This window comes from Ornithodoros turicata, chromosome 10, assembly GCF_037126465.1.
Source record: "Ornithodoros turicata isolate Travis chromosome 10, ASM3712646v1, whole genome shotgun sequence".
NCBI lineage: Eukaryota > Metazoa > Arthropoda > Arachnida > Ixodida > Argasidae > Ornithodoros > Ornithodoros turicata.
The window spans coordinates 29,266,304-29,290,946 of NC_088210.1; the positions used below are offsets into that span (position 1 = coordinate 29,266,304).

Here is a 24,643-nt window from a genome sequence, read left to right on the forward strand (position 1 = left end):
CGAAGACTCCACAGAGGCAACACGAACACAGGTTTGCCACTTATCCTTGGGGGTAGTGGGCTGCACCTCATGTGGCGAATTTCCCCATTCATCATCATTAATTGATCTGTTGCCACCTGTAAACAATGTTTTCGAAGAAACTTTTATTAACTGTTAGAAAATGTGCTTATATTAGTCTGAAATTTTTAAAGTTTACTTTGAGAACAAACATCAAGCGTGTCAACGTGTGGTGACAACCCGCATTGTTGTATTAATCTTATTAACGTGCATTGTATTGATTACGTAAATTGTGGTGATTATCGATTACTGACTGTGTATTATTGTTAATCCATTGCGTTGTATGAGGTGCAACTTAACTTAGAGATCACCTCGTTCATGGGCCCCAAAAGAATAAGTTCCTCAAATACCTCGAGCATATACGAGCACAAAACGAGGCAGTTCTTCATCTTCCAGACAGTCTCCATTACACATAATGATCCACCGAAGGTCTGGCCAATTTTCCGATAGTTACGTCCCTTAAAAGTTTCAAAATGCTGCGTCTGCCACTTGCGAACTTTATCCACGAGGAACATCGTATATTGCCTCACCCCCATATATGCCTGGCATAACGCGCTGTAATTTATCATCCTTCCTAGAACAGGCTCGCTTGTAACGCTACACCTATATATATCGGGGATAAGCTTTTGTTCGTTGGTCTGCGTCCCTCTGTCAACGGCCAGGCAGCCATTGCGCACCACAAAGCAGGAGAGCAAAAATTTGGCGGACGTGTTCTTGTTACCTTTTCCGGCGCGCCGAAGACAAGGCCCGGTAACATGGAGATTAATTGAGCTTCTTGCGGTCGAGATGTCTTCATCAATAGCGTGTGTTGCGTATCTGAAGGAACGGAGAAGAGTGTGTGTATATGGTGTCATTATACGTACAAATAGCTAGTCTTTTATAAACGTCGTTGTGAAGCATTATGGACGTGACATTATTAAGGACATCTATTAAGAACACTAACAGAACGGGGTAAAAGATGGCAGTCTGTCCCGGATTTAAACGATAGCCCTGTCAAGGTACGAAAACGTTTCAATTTCTGCTGCGCAAGCATGGGCAGAGAAATTGACACTCACGAATTAACATAATAAGGTGGCTAGCTGGCCTCCACTTTATAAACGCTTACTATTTTGATTGAAAGAACGGTGCATTATTCTGTGCTTCGGTGCATTGTTATTATTTTTTCCTCGGCGGATAACCTTCAATTGACGTGACTTGGTAATGCTTCTGTGCTTAGTGGTTTCTCGGTGTCTGCTTTCATTGTGTTCAATTCAATTAACTTTCAGACTGCATATGTTTCCACCGTTCTTTGCGGTTGTCGAACAACAACAACAACAAATAAGTGATCATGATGTAGTGGGATGTTTCGCCGCTGAGGCGGCGCCCTATCCCATTGCTTGAGGGGGAGAAGATGGTGGTGGGGATGGTGGTGGTGGTGGTGGCGGTTGTCGAAACCGAGCAGGAGCCTGCAGCTACTTCTGCCAAATAAATATCAGAACGATGCTTTCTAAAGGGCACTTCGAGTTGCTAAATGGACAACAAACAAGAGTACATCTTTTAAGACTGAAGGCACAGAGTATCTCACACCTGCACCATCTGCACCAGAGCGGTTAACGTCTCCATCCCCCGTAGGGTGCCGCGAAAAACACCTCCCGAATATTTTTTGTTTTTTTTTAAATTCGACATGTTCCGAAAAATCCGAATTATGCCCTTGCATATCGTGCTGCATGCCGAGAGAACCGGTACCCGATTGCGCTTTTCTGCCTCCGGGGAATCACAATTCCGTTTTTCCTTCACCTCGTAAGAACCATTAGAATTGTACAAATTTTGTAGTTTTACACTGGCATGTTATATATTATTTCTCTCCTTTTATTAAACATCGTACCTATTTTCAACTAGTCCCTTCTTAATCACAGTGTTGGCACATTATGACCTTTGTTGTCGATGCGCCACTGAAACTCCAATCATCATCATCATCATTATCATCACCTTCACCTCGTTTCCTTGTGGAATGCCGGGAATACCGTCCTGCAGGGCTGCCAGCCTCTAATTCGGGGGATAACCTTCCTTTGTAACACTTTCTTCAGTGGTTCAAGAGGGTTCAAGAACACATGTAACCCTCCAACAAAGGACAAGGAAATTATTTGCGTTCTCAATGTCCTCCTACCAAGCTGCTCTCCCACTCTATAGTCCTTCTCTCTGGTGATTATAGCTGCCGATTTTTCGAACTTTCGGCATCTACTTTTTGGCGCAAACGTTTTAAAATGCCGAAAGTATCGGAATTTGACAAAACATATACGTGCCGAAAAACACAGGTTTGCCGCATGTTTACAATGCTGTTCTGAAGAAACTTTTATTAACTGATAGAAACTGTATGCTCATTAGTCTCAAATTAGAATATAAACATCAAGTGTGTCAACGTGCGATGACAACGCGTATTGTTGTGTTAATTGTGTTAACATGTATTTACAGTTTTGGCGCACTCTACCCCTAGTTGCTTGTGCGCCAGAGAAACTCCAATCATCATCATCATCATTAACGTGTATCGTATTGATTGATTTCACACATTGCATTGATTATCGATTTCGGCATCTAGTTTCGGCGCAAACGTTTTCAAATGCCGAATATATCGGAAGTTGCCAAAACATATAAATGCCGAAAAACACCCGCCGAATCTCCCCAGGAACATAAATGCCGAAAACGGGGAACCCTACATATAAGGCACTTTGCGACAAACCTCAGGGCTGTAATACGAATTCTATGCCGTCTTGCATTGTGAGCACAGGCTGGAGAAAGCGTGCAGTCTCCCTGCGTGAAAAGTGTGTGCACGCACGCAGGCAGAGTAAACATGGAAGCGGTTACTGGGACGACAATCCTTTCGTACGTCTCACAGCGCTTGCCACATCGCAACAAACGAGCTGACAATCACCCTTTTCCGCTGGGCGTACGCACCCGCATCGTTTTTCCGTACACGCTGTTTACTATCAGTTCTCCGTGCGGGGGCTCTTTATTAGTATACTGCCACTATCGGAGTGCCGGAGGTGTAGCACTCAAAAGGGATTTCTCGCATCGCCGTGCAGCTTACGAATCCCCTTCATCGGGAATCTTCGACAGGAATCCCGCTGGCATCGAAGGACAACTTGAAAGAAACAATAGGGAAGTCGATATCTTTCGCGAACAACACTCTTCCTTCCTCTTTTGTGGCTCTAATGTACTGGGTTTGGATACATGCGATTCTTGACGCTTGCTGGTTCATCTTCCAGTCCAAAGCCTCCTCTCTCTCTCTCTCTCTCTTTTTTTTAGTTATTTATTTAGAATCCTAGGAGGGAGACTGGGCTTTACTTTGGGATTCGCTTTCCGGATGTCTCCTTTTTCGTCCCAGCGTTTTTATCCCATCCTGCATGTTATCCTGTCGCGTAATCTTATTTGTTTTCACTTGGGAGCCTTTTATCTTTTTTTTTGCCTAACGTCTTCTTTTTTTATCTCCTAGTACCTAATGGACAGCCCTTCTATTTATTTTTGCCTCCGTTCATATACTCGGTCACCGCTCAGCGTTGCCAATGCAGGCATGATCTTGTTTTGATATGGACATATGATCCCCGACGTGATGTAAGCTTTTTCGGGAATTGCTTTTCCTGGCTTTCGAAGTGTATGTGCTTGCAGCCTATAAGAGGCATGTTTGGCCAGTTTTTGCTTCGGTACGTCAGGCTTTTTCGTGGCGTCACACTCATGTGGGTGGCTTCACTGCAAAGCAGTTACGCCATGCGGCGAAGGCGCCGTAGAAAAAAAAAAAAAGTGGAAGAGAATCTCAAAAGAAAAGGAACGTATAGGAAAGATACATAGCGAAAAATTCCTGTCGGAACCCTTTCGTTGCTAGCTGTCATGACATCTTCATATATGTTACGCAAGTACCACTGTGTTAGATTTTTCTTCATAGCTTTGTTGCACCGTCATTTACAAGCAGTACCCCTTTTGACGCAATTGAGTGACCGACTGCTGCGTCTTTTCGTCTCGTAATGCGCATTATATCTCGCATTTTCTCTGCTGCAGTTTCATCCTCGTTGCTCACACAACCTCGCCGAACAATTTTGAGGGTACAGAACCAGCGTGCTTCCGTCGCCATATCCACTCGCACGAATACGCGTCGTTCGCAAAATTTGCCCTAGTATATCTGGGAAATGTCACATGGACTCGAAATAAAGCGAGGACTGACAAGTACGGAGCCAATTTTAGAGGTGCGCTGCCGAGTTGGACGCGTAAAGGAAATGCGATGTCAAGTCCCATTCCCAGCAAATCGTTTGAGTCAGTACACGTCTTTACTGCGCGCTGTTCATGTGGCGGAACCTAAAAACCCCGACGGCACCGCTGGGAGGTCATCGGAAGGAACTTACGCATCGAAAGGTGATGGAAGCCATGTCACGCGTCTCGCTGGAGAGGAGTGCACGACGGAACTTCATCTGCTATGACCCCGCGAGAAACCGCGCGCGCGCCAAGTATAGTTCAGGTAGAGCGGCCATTCACACGAACACAGTGTAATTTGAGCACGTGCAGTCGTACCCGTGATGTATTGTACCGACTGGGACTCTATCTTACATACCGGATAAATTGCAGCGTGCTTGAGCTCGGCTCAAATGCTGCTCTAGTCCTACTTTTGAAGTACGTACGAAATGGTACACCGTGAAGATTCATGAAGGATACTGTAGTGCACATAATACCACCAGATAAACTTATAAATCCAGGAAGTATACTCATCTTACCACAGTACTAGCGCAAAATCACCTTTGCTGTTGTTGCGCAAAAAAAAAAAAAAAAAAAAGCATCAATCGATTAACATACCGGATAAGCAGGCTCCCACGGGGAGATTGCTTTTTTTGTACGTGCCATACTATGCGAACAGTCCTGAAGCTCTGAAAGAGTCGATACGATACAGCCCTAGCGTGCTTACTAGAACGCGATGTGCCACTCACCTTGATCATGATCAAAGAACCGAGTCGAAGTAGACACGAGAGCAATCCACAGGCCCGTACAATGACAGCTCACGGATGACGTGAGCACGCAGCCCGGCTCTCACTGCCTGGGACCACGACCTACTATACCTACTATAGATTTTAACGACCACGTCATAATCGGCAACCCATATGAGGAGCCCGTCCGCACGATCCGCTAGGGGCGCTGCTCAGCGGCCCGCGAGATCTGCATCATGATTGGGCAATGAAAATTCGAATTTTGAACGCGCAGAAGCGGGCGTACGACTACCGTAGCAGACGACAGCAACAGCTCCTATGAAAACGCGTAGAATGATGATGATAGTGGGGACATCCTCCGCTTGTACAAAAATACTAAGCTAAGCTGAAGTACTAAGTATCGCAGATGTTGAGGAAGCAATAACCGAGCCGATGAGTAGCGCCACCGCTAGCTTCCAAATGCGGCGCTGGGAAGGGGTGCCTATGACATGGTCGTTATAATCTAGTAGGTCGTGCCTGGAACAGACATGCTCCCACCATCCGGGCCACCGAAAGCTAACCGACACCCGCGAATCCACGTTTGGAAATTTATCATGAATTTATCATGTGTATTGTGATAAACATTGTCGTTTACAACGTTGGATAAACGAAAGATCAATCGGTACAAAAAACATCATTAGCGCTTTTTTGTACTTAGACGCAGAGTTAAAACGATTACTCGTGGGTGTCATCACGACGGATACGAATGTACAACAGAGGTTGTACGCGGCAACTTCGGATTTAATTCCGCATTAGTTTCGTCCATAGACCGTGGCGTGACAGCGTACGACTGGAGTAAGCACTTTGTCATGTCATACGCTCGTAGCTTGGGCTAGCGTTCACGACAGCCTCTTCGCGATCTCTTGCAACGATGCTCCGCAGGCTGGCAGTAGAGCGTAACTCTCGTGGAAGAGACGTTGCGCTTTCGAAAGCCTTCAAACAGGCCTATACATGCCGGTAGTAGTGGGAGCTGCATGATAGGCTTATTTTACCGAATATGGATTCATTTTCTGCGTAAAATTTGGACAGCTCCCGATAAGCTCGTTCAAACGAGTTATTCAATACGAAATTGACCCGCCACGGCCTTCAGAACACGAGAAAACTGCAAGTCTGGGGTTTGTGGCTAATCAGGCCTCGGATGGTTGCGTCCGTGCCCAGAGTTGAAAAGGCGTGCGTCAAAGAGCGAGTTATCTGTTGCCTAGCGACGAGCTGGTGCCCTCTTTTTTTAGCCATCTTTTCATGCTTGCGAAATCCTCCCCGTGGGTAATTTCATACGAGTATATGCTAAAAACGCTGTTTCCTCTCAGCTCTTCTCTTCGTTTGTTTTTGTTTGTAGAACACGCTATCGAAAAACATTAGTGATATATATATATATAGATATGTGATGAACACTGGAACATCCGCCCCGAGCAATATCAATTGAATATCCCTGCTCATGCACGAGCGTGAGTTCGGTCTCTTCATCGTTACGTCATATATACTTTTTTTCTTTTTCAGACATCTTTCTTGTTCATCTAATGTCGCGTGCTGTGTATACGCCTTGGAGGGTACCTTCGCCACGCGACATCGAGATGCTGCGGTGAAGCACACCCACGGGACAACCATGTCGATATGTTGTTTCCGGTATTTCTAGCAGGTCACCTTCGCGGCCCATTTCGACATTGCTTGCCTTTGTGCGTTGCGCGCTATCTCACTGCGCAAATCATTAGACATGTAAGCAACTAAGCTCCTTATGCGACATTTTCTGGAATACACGAGGGGAAGATGCGGTATGCGTCATGGATTACTGATGTCACGCAAGCGCTGGGCGTCATATCTTCTCGAGTTCTTCTAACCGCAGAGAATATCCTGCGGTGCAGTCGCAAGGTGCTCCGTAGCACACGACAGGAAACGACGCAGTCAGTGTCGTCCGCTAAATGCGCAGTATCAACGCCACCTAGATAAATAAAGCATGATAGCTCAAACGACGAGAAGTAGTCATTAAGAGTCTACCAGTCAGGACCCCGGTTTGGCGGCCGTAGCTATGGATACCAGTTGCCATCAGCCGCATGGGCAGTCAGTGATTGCAACTGCAACAGAAGGCCTGTATTTGAAATAGTCATTAATAGCAATTGAAATTGAAATAGCAATTAATTGGCTGACAGTGACAACATCCGTACTTTATGTGTCTGCGTGGCGAGATTCTGTTATCATGATTAAAAGCGTTACCGAACAGCCCAATTAACCCTTTTTGAGATTCTGTTTCTGGGTGACGCTGGCGCTGCTAACCGTGCGGGGAATGGCCTACTACGCAGTCACAAGACATTACGTAGCAGACGACAGGAAAGGCAGACGACGAACGTCGTCTGCTAAGTGCGCGATACGTCACTTCCGATATTTCGGCGCCGCGCGAGTGCTCAGCAGAACACGCGGCGGAACTGCTGCACCGTGGGCACTTTTTTTTCTTTTTTCTTTTTTTGCGTTTTCTTTCACTGCAATGTTCCGTGGGGATGTCACTCGTGTGAATACACAGTTTCGCGAAGGCAAGAAGATAGGTTCGCAACAAACAAATTATCTCAGCCTGCGTACGTTTACCCTGGTAGCTACCCGCCCTTCCATGCTACACAAGCGTGGAGTACGATTTATCGCCGCTTTTAAGGCCGCTGCGCACGAGGCTACCCTTTCCGCGCCACATACATCCTTTCGCGTGCTCTAATGCACGCGAATACGAATTAATCTGCACAATCCAGAAATCTCTCACTTCTACGGCTGCGAAGAAGGGAAATGCTAAACGGCCGCCTTTTTTTTTTTCCCTTTCACTAGAATAAATTTCCTCCTGCTCAACTACGTCGAGTAGAAAACGTCCGCTTTAATTCGGGAATATTCTGCCCTTTCTTTTCACTGTTTCTCCCTCTTTCCCACTGTTCTCCAGCCTGGTTGGCTCGCTACAAGATCGTCTTTAGCGCAAGCGCAATATTTGTGTCCTGGTGCGTGTCCGTCGCGCGACTCTCTAATGAACAGGTTTGTGGAGCAAATTTTTCTTCGCCGGCCTTCGGTCTTGCCTGTTAGGTGTTTCTGCTTCGGAATGTTTTCCTCTTCCGCCTCATTTCCTGCGCGAGAAAACGCCATGTGACTGCGACTAAAAGCAACTTACCGATCCGCCATAGAAATGCGCAATCCGCGCGCGCGGGGGCCTAACTTCATTTCCGGTTCCGTTTGATGGGAGAGGGAGAGCGTGTACATGAAAAGTGTTAATGGCAACAGTCGAGTTTTATTATCGTCGGAGCTAATGTATTTGGGGAACGTGTGAATAAAACTGGTGGGACTCGAGAATTCGAATGTGGTGTTAGAATGTGGGAAGGAGGGTATTGATGGACTCTTTAGTGGGTGAGGGGGATTAATGCTATTAAAAATGGCAGAATCGAACAGCCAGACGCTGTCAGGGTTGCGAAAGATTTAAAGATGGAGCTACGTATGTCAAGGATTATCGTCCGTAAGTGTTCTGCAAAAGCTGGCGCGTGATGGTTACGTGGCGTGGGATTCTTCCAAGATTCGGATGTGCCGTCTGTCGTGATGCCTTTGTCTTTGGGGGGGGGGGGGGGGGATATAGGTTTATTGCAAAGGAAAAACAAAGAAAGAGGGGAAAGGGGCTTTTGTTTTTGATTTGACAAAGAAGGGGAACAATATACAACAACAACAACAATGTTTCATTTGACAGTTACAACGGAACAACGAGCACAAAGTGAAAAATTGATTAAGTGCTGCAGGTGCTTTGATTTAAAGCTATTTGTTTGTCTTTTCTGAACTGTCTTGGGTTGCACAACTAATAATAAAATTGAATTGAATTGAAATTGGATTGAGAGGATTTCAAACTAAATATGCGTTTTCACAGCGGGTTTCTCGCGAGCAATGCATCCTTTTCTTTTTTTTTTTTTTTTCACTTCATAACGGGACTGACTTCCAGGATATAATCAATATCATCTCGAGGATTTCCATTTATCTTCGTTTTGAAGAACCTTCTCGAGTGTCGCTGTTACAGGTTTCGATTTTCCCCGACAAAACTTCCCCCCCAAAAAACTTCAAGATCACCGTCAGCTCGCCTTTCACAATATTATACACACAACTTCCAGTACGGACTTTTTTTTTCTTTTTTTTTTTCCCCCGTCGACTCTCGCAGCAGACATCCGATCGTTTTGAAGCCTTATTTCTTCCTCGAATACAGACAGACTTGGTACTCGCAGCTGCACGAGGCTTCAAAGGAGACTTTGTGAAGAAACTGTCCCCTCTCTCTGGAAACTGTCAAATCTTATTTAACCCCTCCGAATCTCGCAAAAAGAAAAAGAGAAAAGAAAACGCTGACAGTGAAGAGGAAATACACGGTTACAAAATAGAGGCCGAGATCGAAGCGGAACAAATGGTTCGATTTGACGGCATGTTTGTCTGTTGTTCGATGAAAGCGGATTGTGAGTGCGGCACTAGTTTGCGTTGCGTGCGTCAACTCGGGTGCTAACGATCTACTCCAAATGGCGTCCGGGATGCGCAGTTTGTCGCTGGCGAAGCGATGATCAATTGGCATCTCATTGGAGAAGGTCCCGGGGGAGACGTTTGGCCATTGCAAAAGTGTGTGTGTGGGGGAGTGAAAGTATGGTGAATAGATTAGCGCAAGAGGAATTTGACGACCACTCTCGGAGTGCAATGCAAATGGGACTAGTATATGTAAATGACCTAGCACGTCTTATCTACACCGGTTGAACGCTGCCAACTGGCTGAACGAACGAGAGGGCGCCTACTTTAACATGCATATTGATGCGGGATAGAATCTCCGGGGTTTCCGGCGGCTCGTTCCTCATGGACTATTCCGTACGCGCATAGTTTCGAGCGGCTGAAATTTGCCAGTAAGTGCCGTCAAGGCAAGATGCAAACATTTTTCTCTACGTAGAAGGGACGATGCTGCTAACGCGAGTTCAATTGCATTTTTTTTATTAAATTTCACAACGTCTGCACTCTAAGGAAAAAAAAAATGAAAAAGAGTGAAATCTCCCCTAACCCCGAAATTTACTCCCCCAGGACTATGCAAAATAGTCACTGAACTTCGTAAATGGTCTTACGAATGCGACAGTCGATACGTAAACATGTGCTCTTGGTCAGTTTGAGGGCATAGGGCTGTGGAACTCAGCCAACTCAGCAATTTTCCACCCACGCAGAGTAAGAAACAGTTAGCGCTTCTCTCTTCGCAAATTGTGTCCCATGTATGTGGCAAGATTTTATATCACTCGATATATCACGGCTGACGGTTTCATTCAAAGTATTTACAGGCACACGAATTATGTACCTGCGACTCTTAGAACAGAGCGTGAAATGCAGTCTCCACTCTATGGCATTCATTTACTCCCGAAAGGGACTATTTTTTGTAGCAATGCATTTCCAAATCTCCAAAAGGAGTAAAATTCTTAGAGTGATAATAACTTTACATTGCGCGGGTTTATTTAGTAGGACGAAGCGTGGTTTCGAAGTTTCGTACTAATCCGCGATAAAACGTATAGAGTGTCGCTGGTATCCGAAGTTTACCCTGATCGAACGGACGCTGTGTCGCGGTCGCATTTTAGTGCTCACGTACGCGTTTATGCAAATACAGTATTGTGTTGTCTCGAGCACTGTTTATGGGCTGTTCCAACAATGTCGGGTTAATAACCGAAAGTCGGTTATATTTAAACAGAAAGGCAGAAATTATCAGTGGCATCAAACAGTTGCGTTCTGTTTTATTTACTTTTTTAATTAACTCTCAAAATCGCAACACTGCCTAATGTTCCAAAATGAATACACTGAGTGCAGAATGTTTTTGTTGTTCATTGCGACCTGCTTGGAAACCCCTTTTTGAAGTGCCTTACTTGCAAGCGCTCGTTACTTTATTTCCAACGGAACCGGAAATATTAAACGAAAAATTGTCTCATTTGCACGGCCTACAATTTACGAATGTTCGACTAAATTATTTCTTCCTTGCTGATTTATTACTGTGTTTCTGTCCCCTGAGCGAAAAAGCACTCGAACGACTAATCAAAACGCGCTCAATCAGAAAACGCCGCGTAGTCCAGTGTGCGTGTGTGTGTGCGTGCTAGAACATCGACTATACTATTGAATATAGCAAGTAAAATTGGACAGATAATTCTTTTCAATTGCGATATTTAAGAAAGTGGGCGCTGTTCGTGTAAATAATGAAGTTTCCATCGTTACCTTTTTAATTATTTAAGCGGTAGAGCTGCACTTCAATTAGCGGGGGATTACGTTTCCTGGATCTCATTACGACTGGACGTTCGTGACCTTCCTTGATTTTGGAAACCACGGCTTTGTGCTTCTCCTCTAATTAGTGTTTACGATTACTTCGTCAAAATTAATTCGAAAGTAGGTACTCCTCACACGTAACATGGGCTGTGAGCGATCTTGACATTCCGAATAAAAATCGATTTGTTGCTTGTGTTCGATTCGGAAGGCATGACTGATATCTTGTAATAGTTTAAGGTTCTTTTAGCAGGGACGTGTGCGTGAAAGGTTACTGAAACTCGGTTCTGCGTTTGTGTGTACGCCATGTACGCCACCGATTGTCTTTCACACGTGGCCATGCCGTCTGCTTCAGCCAACCGCAGCGGCTTTCTGTGGCTACCACTGACTGCGTATGCGGCTGGTGGTGGCTTATCTCCATAGCTACGGCTGCTGGAAGCCCATCGGCCTTTCTGTCGTTTGCTTCCACAATCACTGAGAAGAAGGGAGTTTAGTTGGTTGCGCCTCTTACTCAATTTCAGGAGACGCATAAAAAAGTCCACGCAGCCGTACAATCGCACCCTACAATAAATAAATAAATAAATAAGAGAGAGAAAAAGAAAAAAAAATCAAATTGTCTTGTGCTTCTTCATCGCGCTGTGACAGATGGGAAGAAACGTCCAGTAGCATTTTGCACTTCGGAGGTTTCGGCTCTCAGATCGAAATGTAGGTTTAACGACACCGTGCTGACATAAACACGAGGATCAAATCTCAAAGCTCTTTCCAATTTTGCTGCGCTACGGCGAATGTCATAATGATCGCCAGCCCCGGGGTGAAACACGTAAAAAAAAAAAAAAAAAAAAAGAGAGAGAGAAAAACTTATATGAGACGTACTTGTGAATGAAGATCAAGGGAGACGGCACAGACGAGAGCTTCTGCGTTTCTCCATCTGATCCTCATCTGTCGATAGATCGATACCTCATGGAGCTCTGATTTTCTGGCTGTTTCACAGTATAGTAAAAGTTGGTTGGTTGGTGGCGTATTGTATCGAAAGTAAAGAAAGTAAGTGTAGCAAGCCAGCCCGACTTGGCCAACGTCACAAAAACCCCATGACCAACAAAACAGGGGGCTCGTGAAATTTGTCAAGAGTAGCTTCCAAACTCTTCTGTTTTGCAGAACACCGAGGAGCTTTGGCTTCACCTGACTACACCGGAACTATGCGGACAAAGCACGCTTTACAGGAGCTTTGAAATGTGTGCATTGAGCCTACACTTCAGCTCGCCGCGTTAATCCGAAGTGCGATCAGGCATGCAAGCGTGCTGTATACGACTGGGGTTCTAACCTGGGGACGTGAAACATAGTTCAGCTGAGAAATTAATTAACGTGTTCCGGGACGCTACTGAACCGTTTCCAGCATGCAGACGGAAAAACAAATGGCCATGGCTGCGACCGCTCTGCACGAAAAGCCGGTATAGCTGCCGAAAAAAAAAAAAAAAAAACGGGGTTTCTGTCCCCGGGCAGCAGCCATCGTTCCTCAAACCACAAAAAGCCCACGTCGGCAAACATAGCAGAGGTCCACAAAGCCGGTGGAGTTATGAGAACTTGCTTCCGCTATACCTCGGTCTTGCTCAATTAGGGCTACAAGCCGTTGTCAGGGCAACGGACCTTCGCAGGTCTCTTGTTGGTTACCTTCCTTCTGCCTTTATTGCTATCTTATATGAAGGACGCTTATCGAGCCGTTGTTTCGATTATTTTCTTCTAACCCGACACATCTTCGAACACGGACGACCAGAACGACGTTTGATTTTTTTTTCTCTCACTTTATTCCTTTTATTTGATGCTGCGGTCTGGATGAAAGTGGGTGTTTTCGTGCAAGCTCCTTAGCGTCGACGTAATCTTCCGCATGACGGAAGAAGTAGCCTGCGGAGAAAATTGGTTCTGCGATAAGTAATTGGAATACCCGTTTTTGATTACCTTTCCGGCTGCGTGGACACGATGAAGCACTGTAATCACTTTTACACGAGTCTCTCGGGAATCAAGTTTAAACTTCGTTATGCAACCAACCAGTAAGCCTCTTTTGTGAAGAGTTATTTGCGACTAGCTTTAACTTAATTAGTTTGCGTGAAAGCACTTACGCCGCCTCGGTGCTTAGCAGTTTCTTAACCGTTCTTAGCTAAAACTGTGAGACGTTTCTGACGATGTTGTACGTGATGGGAGAAGAAAATGCTTTCAGAGCAGAACAGTTTAGATTAATGCAACGATGGGGAATCGCATTGCACTAATCACGGGTGCATTCAGTCATCGCCGGACTTTAAGGAGAACCTGTACTGAGGCGCAATACGGCAGTCGGTTTTCTGTGTCATTTTAAACGGACAAGGAGGTGACATTTAACGTGACTTCGAACCCTCTCTTATACGTCGAGCAGTGTATCAGTAACCGCCATGCACAATACCCAAGCAACAAACAAAGGTTGGACAAAGCTTGGTAATACCTGGCTTTGGTTGGTACATCATCGGTAAACAAGCTTGTTTCTTGATACGGATCTGTATCCTGGCCAATGACTTGCCAAGCATTGCCCAGTCTGTATTCTGCCAAGCTTGTGCCAAGTTACAGGGCAAAGCAGTGCTGTGGCAACGGCTTCCCGCGTGACGTCAGCAGGCTTTGCGAGCAGCCGTCAGCACCCATTGGCCATCGAAAATACGTCTGCTACTGCTTCGGCCGCGCCGGCTACGTCACGAGCCACCCGATTGGCTCTGCCATCGGGATTGGGAACGTCACGAGGTGACGTCCGCTTCCCTCATTCATTTACAGGCTCTTTGCAGAAGTGTAGGGTTTCTAGAGGATGTGCATATCCGAGGCCTCTCTCTTGCCCGCGCTACAGTGAAGCTCCGTTCGTCGTCCCTTCGCAAGAGCTCACGTTATTTGTTGTACAACACGCTGCAGCCAAAAACGAGCAAAAACTTATAAAGTGACATTTCACTGCTTCTTTTGTGCTATTTGTCACTCTGTAGCCCCTAGACGTGCTATTATTAGTTGGCCATGTCATGTCGAGACTGGGAGGTACCAGTGTTCGAGTCCTGGTGCTGTCTGGCGTTTTTCCTGGGTTTGCTTCAGGCGCTGTCAGACATACGTCGGCACAGTTCCTTTAGAAGTCGGCCCAGGATGCACATTCCTCCAGAGTGGTAATGGTGACGTTGCCCACCTCTGTGAGGCACCACCACCACCACCACTATTAACTTTCACAGGAGCGCTGAATTAGGCAATGAATGAATGAGATCCAACTGCAGCGGAGTTTAATGGACCCTTCTGTATTTCTTTCAGTTCATCGAGAAGTTCCAGGAGGTGAAGGAGGCGACCCGGGCCGCTGCGGCGGCATCCGCGGCAGCAGCAGGGGGACAGCAGAAAGCGAACGGCAGCGTGGTGGTGGGAGGGCCCTTGGAGGACGCGGCGGGGGACGACAAGTCTCTGGTGGCGCATCAGAGGAGCCAGAGCCTCTCGGGGTTGCAGCCAAACAGCCCCAAGCACCAGCCCAAGGACAAGGCCTCCCTCCCGCAGTCCACAGTCGAGGCACAGTTGCGCTATGAAAACGATAGGCTCAAACTTGCCCTGGCACAGAGGTACCCTTCTGTAGTTTTTTTTTTTTACAGGGTGTTTTTTTCTGTGTTTTTTTCAGCCTTTACAGAATGTTTATAAAAAAGGTATGTGAGCAGCATAGATGCTGTTTTTGCAGTTGAGTTCTGTGGACAATAGGAACAATCCTGGCTAGTTTGTATGGGTTCAGGATGACGAATAGCAGCAAGAAGTGCTATCTCCGAGTGTTATCTCTGAGTGTTATCTCCCAGCCAGCAGCATAAGCCTTGTCCTCTCTATACATGTGTAGGTGATAGTCAGTGACCTATCAGGTGTAGGTGATAGTCAGTGTTAGCGTTTAAGATGCTGTGTTCCTTGATCAAACTTCAGTTGAGAGTCTGCAGTCCTCCTGTCTACTTCTACCCTGTCCTTGTCTCCTTGCTGCTATTCGTCATCATGAGTTCTATGGCCAGGCGGACATCCTCTCGAAGAATGTGGGCAACTACAAGATGACTAATTACCTAAAATTACTTGATTAACTTTTTAATTAGGGGATTCGGGACAAAAGCGAGATAGCAGATTGAGAGGCTATCCTAGTTGCGAGCGAGCCATTTCACATTACAAAAAAAAAAAAAAAAAACCTGAAACACGCACATGCGTTAAAATATCCACCCACGAACTCCCGCCCCTCTCTCTCTCACAAAATTGCTTGGTCCCTGGCCACATCCAGCCCACCAACGCTCTGCCCTCAAAGCTCTCTTCACCTTTCTGGATGCCATATAGGACTTGGATCCTTATTATGAAGGGGCTCACTATTTCATTCCCCGCATTACCACGAGCAATGGGGTAGAGCATCGCCCCCGGCGATGAAACTCCCCATACATCATTTCCTAATAATGTTGTTGTTGTTGTTCCACCCACGAATATTTTATGGAAATGAGATGAAACGAGAGCCGCGGCGACTATGAACGCAGGGAGTACAGCCCTCATTTCACGTCAGAGGGCTACATGATTTGGAGTGATCGAGGGGGGGGGATATGTTTAATAGAATGAAAAGAAAGAAAGGTTGAGTGATCGAGATGATTGGAGTAGGTGCCACTCAGCTGGCATTTTCGTGCCTAGATAAGGCTCCCTTGGTGAGGGTGACGCGCTCCTCAGGCGCAGTTAGATGGAGTGCATTTCAACGAGGATTGTTTGACGTTCTGTTATCGCGCTTTTTTCCAAAATTTTCTAATTAAAGAGTTAATTAACGAATTTCAGGTAATTAAGCATCTCGTATTTTACATACTCGCTCCTAGGGGACGTCCGACAGGCCGTAGAACTCAACTGCAAAAACGACATCTATGCTGCTGCCATAGCTTCTTTTTTTTTTTTTTTTTGTAAAAATTCTGTGTAGGTTAAAAAAACACCGTGTATTATAGATAAGATTCTGCGATTCCGCGAAATTTCACGGAATGCGGAATTCATCACGGAATCCTTCGTTTGGCACGGAATTTCACGGAATCCCTTATTTTTAGGGGCGTGCGGATACTCGAGTTCTCGAATTCGAATCGAATATCAATCACTCGAAGTATTCGATTCGCGAACCGAATACCCAGTATTCGGGTTTCCGAATATTCCGCTATTCGCCGAATATGAACGGCTCCTCCCGAAAGCGGGCTTCACCTGACGCTTCCCTGCATGAGGTGAAGCCTGCTTTACGAAATTACCCATGCTGCAGGGCCAATGCAGGCAGACTGTAGTTTAGCTTAAGATAACGTTGACCCAACTTTATTGTGCATACTTCACCTGAGGAAGGGGCGATGTCCCTCCCGTGTGCAGTTTAACGGTGGCACGGGAGGATTTTGATTTGATGTCTGGGAGGCTGCCCTTAAAAAGTTCAGTCTTAAATAATGCCTACAGCCCAGGAACAAAAGGGTGTTCTAAAGATGTAACTTCCCCAGAGCATGTATTGTAAACTCCTTCCTATAAAGTTCCTATAAACTCTGTAGATGATGAAAGATCTTTCAGCAGGTGTAAAATTATTGCGGGCGACTGACCGCATCAGAGGAGAACGCAAGGTATGATGTATGTAATGCTGAGCCACAACAGTGCTTTGAATCTAATTTTATAAAATATTTTTTGTTTCCACAATAAAGGGTTGAAAATAAAGGGTTGAAAATAAAGGGTTTCCCCTTCCAAGCAGCCGTTGACTCCTTGACGCGGAAAATCGCGAAATTTACAAGTCGGTGCCGCAGAATTTTGAATTTTCCGCAGCAGAAAACCAGGTGCCTTAATTATAGACTATAATCAGCTGAAGTCTGCAATGTAATGGGGGAGTAATCCAACTACAATTGCTTAGAAAAATGCTACGGGTAGCATACACAACCAAATCAAACAAGTGACACAATTCCTCACGGCAGTTATTCATACAGAACAATTAGATTGCCCGTACATGTAAACGGGTGTTTAATCCTAGGAGAATGCCAAATACATGCAAAATACAGGGAGTCCCAACTAACATTTTAAAAAATATGGAATGCATCATGCAAACGAAACAATACGAATGTCGTCACCAGTATTTTTTTCATTATGTTTTCATTTCATTTTTTCGTTATGTACTTTCGTTTTTATGCACTACTGGTACACTACTTCCTTAATACATTACATTTTGTTACGTTACATGCCTCCATGATTATTTCAGACGCGTTTATTTATTTATGGCAGTACAGCTTGCGACATACTTGTCTGGAACTGACAGCTTGCGGTTTATCCTGTCTGAAATTTAGAGGTGTCGCGAGAATGTTTTTTCCGCCTAATAGACACATATGGCATGCTACACAGTACATGTTTATTAGTCGACACAAACAATCTTCCAACGCCTGGAGACTCCAGGCCTGCAGCAAGCTGTCTGTTCCCAGACAATTATGTCCCGAGCTGTACCTTCAACGATCCCATGGGGTATTAAACTTCTTGGAGATTTAGGTAGCCATGCAGGCAACTCTATCATTAGTTTTTGTCTGTATCATTTGGCGTTGCTGCTTTGATTGACCCTCTTACTGTGCTTATTGCAGTTCTGCAAATGCAAAGAAATGGGAGGTAGAACTGCAGACCCTGAAGAACAACAATGCCCGTTTGACGTGCGCGCTCCAAGAAAGCACCTCCAATGTGGAGGAATGGAAGAGGCAGCTGCAGGCACTCAAAGAAGAAAACACAAAGATGAAAAGCAAGGCAAGGACCGTATTACTAACCACCATTGGAGCACAGGGGACATGCACTGTCTCATCCACACTGATGTGTTTTGCCTACAGCAATCTCGTACATGCGCAGATGGCGCCTCTTGTTTGTAAACAGTAAAGTGGTCTATATATATGATATAGTACCTGATATGTATAGAAAAACAATGTAACAATACAATGCAGTATAGAAATGCAGTGTAACATGTGTCATTAATGTATGCCAATACGAGGTACAGGAATGTTGGCAGATATCTCTCATAGTGATGTAACGGCGGCGCTTTCATTCAAGGAACAAAAGAATTGGCACGGCATGACTGCTTATATACTGTGTTTGAGAAAATTTATTCAACATCTAACACTAGCACACTAATACAGTAATACACTATTTAGAATTGACTACTTACTTTCACTTAACAGGCATGTTCGCAAGACACAGATACATATCATGTATAGAGAGGAACATGTACCCAAATGGAAGCAGTACAACTGAGCAACATGGAACACAAGAAAGTGATTGGGGGCCGCTTTGTCATATCAAAGGAACACTCCCCACCCTACTGACTAGGGAAGATATCTAATATCTCCTAGTAGCAGATCCAGTGAATCAGTGTGTCAGCATGTCTTCACTGTATCTCCTATCATCTCTCACTGTTTGAAGGCCTCCAACCTTCAGTCCCCTACCACTTCGCGACATCTTTCAAATATGTGTTAATCCCATGCTACACTGCTTTCATCTTTATTCCCCAGGTCTTAGAACTAGAAGCAAGCCATGGAAATCCAGATGCAATTGCAGAACTAAGGAAGGAACTTGGCAGTTTGCGAAACAAGTCTGACATGTTAGACCATGAAGTCAAGCAGAAAGACAAGGTGAAAAGGTTTTCTTTCTAATTGTGTGTAAATTTATGTATTAGTTCATGAAAAGATAAATTGCTGCATGATGGTACAATAGTCAATGGCGTATGTCAACTGCCTCTATTGCTAAGAAACAACATGTGGAGCATGTCTTTCCTTTTCTGTTAGATGTCTCTTTGTGAAAGTACACATTCAGTTACAGCACATACAATGCAATATATCAGAGAACTTGCAAACAGATGGATGGTACAATAGTAATCATTGATAGTATCCTTGACAAGAATGATCTTCGTAACAGTTTTAAACGTTATAAAATGCTTCCACCAGGTGGAGTTAAATACTGGCATACACATTGACTGGCTCTGTCACTGCTACCAAAAATTTGTTATGAGCACATGATTGATGTTGATGTTTGCCTGATGTCAATATTTTCTTGTTTGTTGCCCAAGGAAATCGATGCTTTGAAACGGAAGTTCGAGGATCACACTCAGGCAGGAGGTCACAAAGTAGAAGACAGGTTAAAGGTGTGCATCCTTATTGCCTCTCATCATCTATTGCTGTATGCTTCATAATAATAATTATTATTATTATTAATATTTATTTCATCATGATTTATCACGGTACAAAATCATAGAAACTGTGTGGTCCCATAGCCGTAGCTAGTAACGAGCCCACTAAAGATGTTCATCATTAGTATTGGCAACTGCAGCATTTCACAAACCGATATGTCAAGGAAGTACCAGAAAGAACAGGTACATAACAATAGGGTGTAATCGGCATAATAAGGATTTACCACATAATTATATAGGATTCTTCGACAGAATCATGTCCCATCAAGATTTTGAAAACAACTGGGCGTTTCCTATCTTTAACGGTAGCTGGTTCTATATACGCAGCCCTAGGTACTGAATAATGCGAGAACAATATAGCTGAATAATATACGGTGAATAATCATGCTGAATAATATAAGGTTAGGTCATGAAATGTTCATGTGATGTCAATAACCAGAACTAGGCAAGTTATTTGCAAGGGTGCTGGTTGATGGGGGGGGGCATCGTCAGATCCTCATCTTCTCCCGCACTCTATCAGACGCAATGTTTTGTGTCAATTTCTTACATTCGTTGTTGTTTTGCAGATGCTGCTGACAGAGAATGACGGGCTGAAAGGCACTGTGTCCCGCTTACAAGAGCAGCTCGAGTCTAGTCGCTGCTCCGCCAAGGCGAAGCACGGCGCCTTAGAACAGCTCAATCAACGTCTCGCGCTCAAGCTCCAGGAGCTCCGCGATGTTCAGCACGAAATTGCCTCCATGATCAACTCTTGATGAGCGTCTTTCTCTGGCTTTCCCGGCTCATGCTGCCAAACTGCCAAAAGTACCAACATTCACTGACCTTTTTTTGTTTTTATTTATTCTCTTAAGACATTTTCTCTCTCTCTTTCTTTTATACTCTTTTAAGTTGCCCCCCCCACCCCCCCTCCCCATCTTCGGTTTTATCCTCAACCCGCGCACGTATTGTGTCCGTGCGTGCAACAAGTGACAGACGCGAATTTCACACTCACGCGGATTTCACGAGGTGTTGGAACGCCAATGTTGACTTCGTCCTAGTGTTGTTTTATTCCACGGCCAAAGATCATCTGTCGAAACTGACTGTGCTCCCTTCCAAGTCATGCACGTGGGACTTTACAAAAAAATTGTGCAGGACGTTGGAAGACAGTTGGGAAAAGTTGTGGAAGTATTTAGTAATCTCAACGATGAGTTGCTCTTTTGTAGCTTGTAGAAGTGTCAACATTTTTATGTTGTGCATTTAGCTGCTGGTGGCCAGTCCTGGTCCCCCTTCTTCTTTCCATGTGCAGCCTAATGTATATTCGTTTTTTTAGTAGTGTATATTAGCGGAGCAATGTTTCTGGACAAGGTGGAACATAAGGCTAGAGCTCTCTAAGTAACACGTTTGGAAGTAACCACAACTTTGCATTTATAGAGTTTGCCCACTTGTGAGTATGTGAATAGGGACAAATAAGGGCATCTGTTTTTAATTAAGTGTCAGCTGAAGTGCAGTGGGGTGAGGAGATATTGACGGATCTTTGGAACGTACATGAAGCATACATTCTGCATGTTCTCTTTTATTGTGACCACAAGTGTTTCTTTGTTTACTGAAGGCCTTGATGACGCAGACCGAGGAAATATTTTGTTTCAATCAGCATTCTTGCAAGAAGTTACCCTAGGCACCCCATTAAAGCTGTGAAATTTTCGAGTGTATCATATTTAGGACCTGACTTTTTTGGGTACTATTTTGCAGCAACATCGGGAGGGTTAATATCGGGTTATATTTTGCTTCAACAACTCTGTTGGAATGGGGTTCTCCAGCACTCTGCGGGAAAATATCGGGTTAAGCCCCGTTTTTTGTTTATTTGAATCCGGGGTAAATATCGGGCGTAATCGGGTATCACCCTAAAAAGTCAGGCCCTACATATGATGCAGGTAGGAATTCTACTGATCACATCTAACACATACACATATCATGTGCTGCAGAAAAGCAATGTCAGTCAACCTGCCATCGTATCGGTGCTCATGACAAGCTTTAGGAAACTTCATGTTGTCATTTAAATTTTGACATGCATCTTTATGATGTAGTACTGGATATAATGCAAGCGAGTAATTGTTGTTCTTTAAGTGCGACCATTTCTTTAGAAATGAGAAGTCTAAAACATTGGTCATGTCACAAACCACACTTCACTTCAGACCTTCATTATCATTTTAGTAAACTTCCTACATAGTGTAGAACTCGTCTTTTGACCATGGAAGAATATGTACAAACTCCCAGGTTCCAACACATAGGGTGTTACCAGGGTTCCCCCCCAATTTATATATTGTTGCTGAATAGGAGGTCGCTCACAAGTGAACATGAACTCGATCTGAGATTGTTTTGTCCTGTGCGTAACCATGTGCATATGTCTTGTATTTAGAAACCCCATATTGCTTGTTGCTTTAGGACAATGTTCCGAATGGAGTGGATTGCAGGATGGTACATAGTGATGAAATTACCGTCACTGAGAAAAGCTACTGTTTGTAATTTTAATGATGCAGTTTTTATGGCTGAAAAGAGTCTTTATTCACTTTCTTCAGGGAATTTGAGCGTGGTAAAAGTTGTAGTATACTAGATTGCATTATATTAGGTACCGTCTGAGCTGGTATTTTTAAGAAGTTGAGAGATGAAGTAGTTTGACAGGCGTTTCTGTATAGTAAAACCTTGCTGTACTGAAGTTATGAAGCCACTTAGGCAGCTTAATTGATGGAGAATTTGCGGAGCTGATGCATACGCACGGAATATTCCTCGGCACATTATAGTCGTCGTCGCTCATGCGCCAGTAAAAACTAACTCAGCGGCGGCATACACACGGAAACGACGAAAAGAAGGTTGAGCAAACTCAGTGAACAACAACAACAACTTTATTTTTAATATGATGAATGGGGAGTTTCATCGCCAAAGCTCTTAGTGAAGTGTTTAAAAGACACGTTTAAAAACATGTTAATACATATGTATTTCATGTGTGGTTTTACCGAAGGGAATCAAGATTTCCTACGATGAAATATTAGTGTGTCAGCGAAGCAAAGGGGAATATCAGGAAAAGTGTGCTGTGTTCCCTGTAGAGTCATTTTGCTCTAGTATCAGCCTAGTCTTGTTACACGAAAAAAAAAATTAATGACGTGAAAAAATTTGGGGAGACAAAAGTGCTAACTCTCATCCCGAACACTTTTTAGAACAATCCCAAGCAGCACAACATCTTGGCCCAATATTGGACCGATATTGGCAATACTGGTCCAATATTGGACCGATATTGTCCCAAGATGTTGTGTTGCTTGCGATATTAGTCTTGGTGGTATCTTGCAGAATCTTCCATGATGCACACCATTAAAATCCAAGATTCATCGCACGAGTACTGGGCATGTTTCAAAATCTTGTAAATGCGTCGCAGAACATTTCCGGTTAACGTTTAATTTTTCGCCGCGATTTGTGACCCCCGGGGCCTTCATTTCACCGTTGCTCACAAAATCTGGAAGGAGCAGGTCGTCCAATTATTCTGTGTGTATTATGTTGCTGCAGCAAAGTTTATTTTTACAACATCAACCCTACGTGCATATTGCCAGTTGGAATTCCATTGCTTTTGCTAAGAAAGCATACATACTGGAAGTATTCTTTGCTTGTCGCCGACCCTCGCAGTGCTACTCTAGGAGTGCTGTTTGCATTTCTGTCAAAGCCTTTATTAGTGGTAGTATACTTTGAACTGGGTTCGTGCACATTGCATTTTATGTTATTCTGGTGTCAACCCCCCCAAGTGGTGGTTCTAGTAACATCGAATTCTTCATGATCCTAATGTGCTGAACATGGACGTGACCATGAAAGTGTCTAATTGGTTCTTGCATTAAAGATGCCCCATATGCTCCATAATGAAGGTCATACAAAGTATTTACGTCTGTTAAATACATATAAGCATTACATTGTAGTAGTGCGTAATCCCATCATTCCATTGTACCGTACCTGTTCAACGAGTCGTGACATGTTTTTTGCATGCAGTGCAGTTGAGCTGTGACGTCTGGTTTTACTGATTGTTAACGTTTGGGGATTGTTAACGTAAGGGAGGCATAGAGTGTAAAAGATCGTAGGGTGATCACTCTTTTCTCACTATATTCCCTTGTTCCACAAGTAACCCCTCCAGCGTAAATCCAGGAGTAGTAATACCATATAATGTGTGTCAGTAGAGCATTAGTGTTAGTACATTTCTCTTGTCACGTTCATGCTCAGCACTTCAAAATTTTTAACAAGTGGCTACATTTATCTCGGAACCATGACATGTGCAAACATTTGTTATCCAGTGTTACTGGGTAAGGAGTGGGACTGCTTTTTTTCCTGCTCGCTTAGAAAACATTGTGATTTTCTATATCAAGGAAGGATTGTGTTGACATTATTTTCAACTGATTTTTTATGTGTAATATATACAGAGAGTATCTCATTATGGCAACTTGTTTTTTTTGCATGTGAAGAACATGCAGCTGTCTCATATATTATTTTATATAGCTCTGCTCAAAGCCTGTCCCTTTTGCATTGCATTCATTGATGGCTTTTTTACAAGTTCAGTTTACATCCATCATTTGAGTACATAATAAAAATACAGCTCTTTTTCAGCACTTAGGTTCAGTCGTACAAGCCGGAATCATGTTCGTCGAATGGAACAAACTTATTTGACATTGGGGAAAAAAAAGGATAACAGACTGTGGCAGCTGAAGTTGAACTGAATCATACTGAAGTTGAACTTTTTGAGCTAGAGATGTCTTACTCTGCGGGTAATATGTGTAGCGCACCATAAAAAGAGGCTTTGTAAGTTATGTTTGGGGTTCCGGGTTTTCTGAGCTTATTTCTGGGCGTTACCCGGAGGATGTTTTTCGGAGTGTTTGGTTTACAGCTCAGTTAATATCCGAAATTCTGAGAAAACTTGACAGCACACGCACAGTTGTGCAGCGAAAACGCAGTTCTCACATTTATTGCTTAAACATTAAAGAGACACGAGCTTAACAATACAGCGTTTTCCGCAATTCCAAATGCACCCTTTCCATGTGCTGTGCTCACTGTTATGCGACAGTATTTACATACGACAACCTCTGCATCGCGATCGGGGGTGGGATGATGTGAACTCCTCGAAGTCAGGGTACTCCTTGACGCAGGGCCGCTTTTGCTT

The 24,643-nt window shown here is 44.2% G+C and overlaps 1 protein-coding gene across 2 annotated transcripts in view; it reads left to right on the forward strand.

The window, feature by feature from the left end:
• Positions 1-24,092, forward strand: part of LOC135369801 (homer protein homolog 2-like) — a 130,196-nt gene extending 106,104 nt beyond the window's left edge. For both annotated transcript variants that reach the window (XM_064603333.1, XM_064603332.1), the window contains exons 4-8: positions 14,595-14,890; positions 17,897-18,053; positions 18,809-18,928; positions 19,363-19,437; positions 20,049-24,092. In XM_064603333.1, coding sequence (XP_064459403.1) covers positions 14,595-14,890; positions 17,897-18,053; positions 18,809-18,928; positions 19,363-19,437; positions 20,049-20,234 — 834 coding nt within the window. In that variant the 3' untranslated portion in view covers positions 20,235-24,092. The remainder of the gene's footprint in view (positions 1-14,594; positions 14,891-17,896; positions 18,054-18,808; positions 18,929-19,362; positions 19,438-20,048) is intronic.
• The last annotated feature ends 551 nt before the right edge of the window (positions 24,093-24,643 follow it).